At 48.8% G+C, this 4,351-nt stretch overlaps 1 protein-coding gene across 1 annotated transcript in view; it reads left to right on the forward strand.

The window, feature by feature from the left end:
• Positions 1–2,244: 2,244 nt before the first annotated feature.
• The window catches only part of RNF139 (ring finger protein 139), a 13,323-nt gene continuing 11,216 nt past the window's right edge, over positions 2,245–4,351 (forward strand). The window contains exon 1 of the mRNA XM_032415740.1: positions 2,245–3,398. Coding sequence (XP_032271631.1) covers positions 3,218–3,398 — 181 coding nt within the window. The 5' untranslated portion in view covers positions 2,245–3,217. The remainder of the gene's footprint in view (positions 3,399–4,351) is intronic.

The raw sequence follows: 4,351 nt of genomic DNA on the forward strand, positions 1-4,351 counted from the left end.
AAACCACTGCAGTAATATACATTTAGTTTTAAGATAGTATTTTAAAGTACTTTGCCGGGATCTTATTAAACCGTCGTTTTATAGATAGGGAAAGTCAGATCCAGAGTTTAAAGGGATGTACTTGAAGTCATGTAAGATAAGAACGACCATACCAGCACTCCTGAGAGTTCTTGGCCCAAATGAGATTTAGTTTGAATTAGAAATTCTTACACTGATGGTTGGGTAAGCATTTGCATTCAGCTCCGGTTGTGGTCCCAGGGTCCTGAGATCAAGCCCCATCTCAGGCTCCCTGCTCAGTGGGGAGTCTTCTCCCTCACCCTCTGCGCCCCATCACCCCCTGCCCCCCACCCCCGCTAGTACTCTATCGCTCCTGCTCTCTGTCAAATAAATAAAATCTTTAGAAAAATTCTATACTAGGGCGCCTGGGTGGCTCAGTTGTTAAGCGTCTGCCTTCGGCTCAGGTCATGATCCCAGGGTCCTGGGATGGAGTCCCACATCGGGCTCCCTCCTCGGCGGGAAGCCTGCTCTCCCTCTCCCACTCCCGCTGCTTGTGTTCCTGCTCTCGCTATCTCTGTCTCTGTCAAATAAAAAAATAAAATCTTAAAAAAAAAAATTCTATAGTAATAAAATTTGTGCATCAAATTAAGATGAGAAACCATTAAAACAATAAGGGCTGAAGCATTTTTTCAAGATTTTTATTTACTATTTACTACATTCAACTTTTTGAATAAAAATTGGAGGGAAACCCATGAACTACTTTATTCTCCATTTTGCATGATCATACTATAATGGTACTCGCCTGCCTTCTCTACCACACTCCTTAAGATGAATCCTTGTAGACTCTTTTCTCTGTAACAGCTTGTCTCTTTTTTGCTTTAAATTGCAATCAAGGCAGAATAACAGGTGAGTTGAGAAGCTAATTTACATCTCTGAGGTTTTCTGTATAAACCTTAATAGTCCTCTCATCAAGTTTGCTTTCCTTTGGGAATTTTGTCAGAACCACAAGTTTATCCCCCAGATGTGCAATTTGGGAAAATTAACCTGGCAGAGGTAAACAGACTAGATTAGGAAAAGTGGTGATCATAATAATCATAATGAGGATATTGCAGTTAATCAGGCAAGCTACAGTAGGATCTTGGGTTAGGATAGTGGCAGTGACAATACAAAGAATAGAAAGGAGACAGGTACAAGAGACTGTGAGGAAAGAAGGGATACAATGTGGTAGCAGACTGGCTGTGGGTGAGAAGAGGAAGGAATCAAAGATGCCTGACGTTCTAAGCTTCAGATAGTCCTGGGTTCTAATCCCAAGTTTGACTCTTACTAGCTACGGCCACACCAGCTTACTACTTATACACATATTTTGTGATTTTGATAACCTATCTAAGCCCCAATTTCCTCCTCTCTAAAACAGGTAACACCTCCCAAAGAAGGCTGATGGCAAAGACTGAAATAAAATGTATGGTGCCAGTCATTATTAGTGGGGAATAACAACAAAAGGTGAAAAACAGGAGACTGGAGTAAGGAGTTTGGGTGTGAGTCAATCATCGGACCACACCTAACTCCACCCAGAGAAAGGGGTGTTGGGAGTTTTAAAATTCTCCCCTCTTGGAGGGCTTTTAACTAACAGTTTTAACTAATAGAGGATAATCACCCATGTAGATCCCTGATACGAATGGAGAGCAGAGCAGTTTGGGCTAGGAGCCCAGATGAGTCAGGTTCTTTTCTTCCTGTTTTATCTCCCTTAAGATGGCTGGGTTAGTAAAGTAAAGCAAAAAATAAACAAACAAAAAAAAATAATTTGTAGAGAAGTGACAGAAGAAAAAGGGGTTTAGGCTTTCAGGGATGGCTAACTTGTGGTAAAGTAAACATATGGGGGAAACTAATGGAAGATAAGGCGTCCTTTAGTAAGGTTTGTGGGTGATTGAGAGTCTAAGTGTTGCCCTCTTCTTGGTAAGGGAGAGGGAGACACCTTTACAAATGGAAATTTATGCCCTGCTTTTTAGACAAATGGTGGCAGTGAGGAGGGCAGGCAGGGATCTTAAATTTTTTTTTAAGCTTCTGCTGTTGTTTCTCAACTACCTTCCGCTCAAAATAATCCTTATGTCAAAGTGGCGTATTTTGGGGTGGCATACTCCGATCCCCTACAAAAACTTAATTATGGCTTCTTCCCGGAGGAGGAAAGAAGGGATTTCCTGGATGCGCTTACCTCAAAGACTAGAAACAAAGAGGCTTGGGTTCTTGCCCTTAAATCACAGTGGCCCTTAACATTAGCAAAATGCGGCCGATGAGCGTCCTCAGTTCTGTCCAATCGGGTAGAAGGTAGGAAAGGTGATGTGCAAAGAGATGAGAGCGATGCTTTTCTTGGCAGCGACTACCACACCTAGCCCAGTGCCACGTAGTGCGGCCGCTGCAGAAAGCGCGCTTAGCGACGCTCCAGCAGGACCCCAGGCGGCCTCGCAGATACTTTCCCTGGAATGTTTGCCCTCTCCCAGATCCTGCCTCCGCGTGGAGTGGGGGTAGGTCTGGCGGGCGGCGTCCTTTGCTTTCTTCCTCCCAAGCAGCTCTGAACCACGTTTATGGGATGTTTAATGGACTATAATAAAACAGCTAATAATTCCCGCCCACGGAAGCAGGGAGTCCCTAGCCCAACCGACGCTAACATCGCCTCCTGTGAAGAAGCCACTCAGTCAAGAGGGCGCGGCTGCCGGAAAGCGCCTGCGCTATGCGGTCTGGCCAAAGCCGCGAAGGTGGGCGGAAACCATAGCAACACTGCGAGACGATTGCTACGCCGTGCGCGATGACGTTTGGGGAGCGCCCCCAGCGCCGGATTATGATGCAATCAGCGGCGCGGGCTCCGCGGTCTCGCGTGACCGCGGGCGCAGGCCCCTGGCCTCCAAACAGCAGCAACGGCAGAGGCAGGCGGGCGAGGTCAAGATGGTGGCTCCGCGGGCGGGGGAGGTGTTGGAGGGAGGAGGAGCCAGACCTTAGCCGACCGGAAACACCGACACCCAGAGGCCTCCCGGGAGCCGCCGCCGCTGCCTCCGCCGCCTGCTCCAGCTCGAGAGAGGCGAGCGGGCGGCGGGGCGGGCCGTAAGAGAGCAGAGGAGGGAGGGCGGGGGCGGAGTCGCCCGCCTTAGCCCCCGCCCCTGGCCGCGGTCCCGGGCCCTGCCCCGCGCGGCCCTGCCCGGCTCGCCCAGCCCCGGTGTGGCAGCGGCTCATGGCGGCGGTGGGGCCCCCGCAGCAGCAGGTGCGGATGGCCCATCAGCAGGTCTGGGCGGCGCTCGAGGTGGCGCTCCGGGTGCCCTGCCTCTACATCATCGACGCCATCTTCAACTCCTACTACGATTCCAGCCAAAGCCGGTTCTGCATCGGGCTCCAGATCTTCCTCCGGCTCCTTGGTAAGGGGAACGGGGTAGCTTGGGTCCCGGGATGGCTTTGAGGGCCGAAACGTGCTTTAGGGAGCGGGCACGGTGCGCAAGCTGTGGATAGTGTGTGTATGTGTGTTTGAGAACCAGTTTCTTCGCCAATAGGGGCGTCTTTGCAGGTTGGGAAGGGGGGAAGAGATGACACTTACCTCAGAGTTGACAGCGGAGCGGTCCTCCTAAAGAGTCAGCCCTCTCTTTCATTTTTGCACCCGAGGGTGGGGAGAAAGCATGGATGTGTGAGCATGCGGCTCTTTGCCTGCTGTTTCCCTTGGGGAATGAGTGCTGGCTTGCCGCGTCTTATGCGACAGCCTTAGAAAAATAGCAACTGTTTGCCCCGGTCTCGCCGTGTGACCTTGGACTTGTAGTGCCAAAGCCTGGGCCTCAGTTTCCCCCTTTCCAAAATGCAGAGTACTCGTATGTTGTCACTTCTGTATCCACGGAGTCCACATGATCGTGAAGTGTCTGCGGTAAATGACATCCAAAAGAAAGAGACAGGGTTTTGAATGTCAGACCTTGAAACCATTACTAAAAATGCTCATGAAGACGGCGATGCTTGTAACGAGTCCTAAAATTTTCCATGAATAGAGAGGTATTGAAAATGGCTATAAAAACGTGGCTAGAAAGTCATGAGACTTTTCCAAAAGATACTTCTGAAAATCAGTGTCTTTGTTGTATATGAATGGAGTGTTAAAAATATCTTATGTTTCACTCCCCATCTTCACTTGCATTACCAGAGTGAGAAGCATTTATGCATAAAAGAATTCTTTAAAGTAATTGAAACTTGGCAAATTTTGTTGATGAGGTAATTCTTGTGATCAGTTTTTAGTAGGCTTGTGATTTTTGAAGTTTGCTGAGGAAGGGTTGATGATGAGATCCTTAACCAAGCCTTTCTGAATTAGGAGCCATCTGTTGCTTCTTTATCTCCC

The sequence above is a fragment of the Phoca vitulina genome, unplaced genomic scaffold, assembly GCF_004348235.1.
Source record: "Phoca vitulina isolate PV1807 unplaced genomic scaffold, GSC_HSeal_1.0 scaffold18, whole genome shotgun sequence".
NCBI classification, from domain to species: Eukaryota; Metazoa; Chordata; class Mammalia; order Carnivora; family Phocidae; genus Phoca; species Phoca vitulina.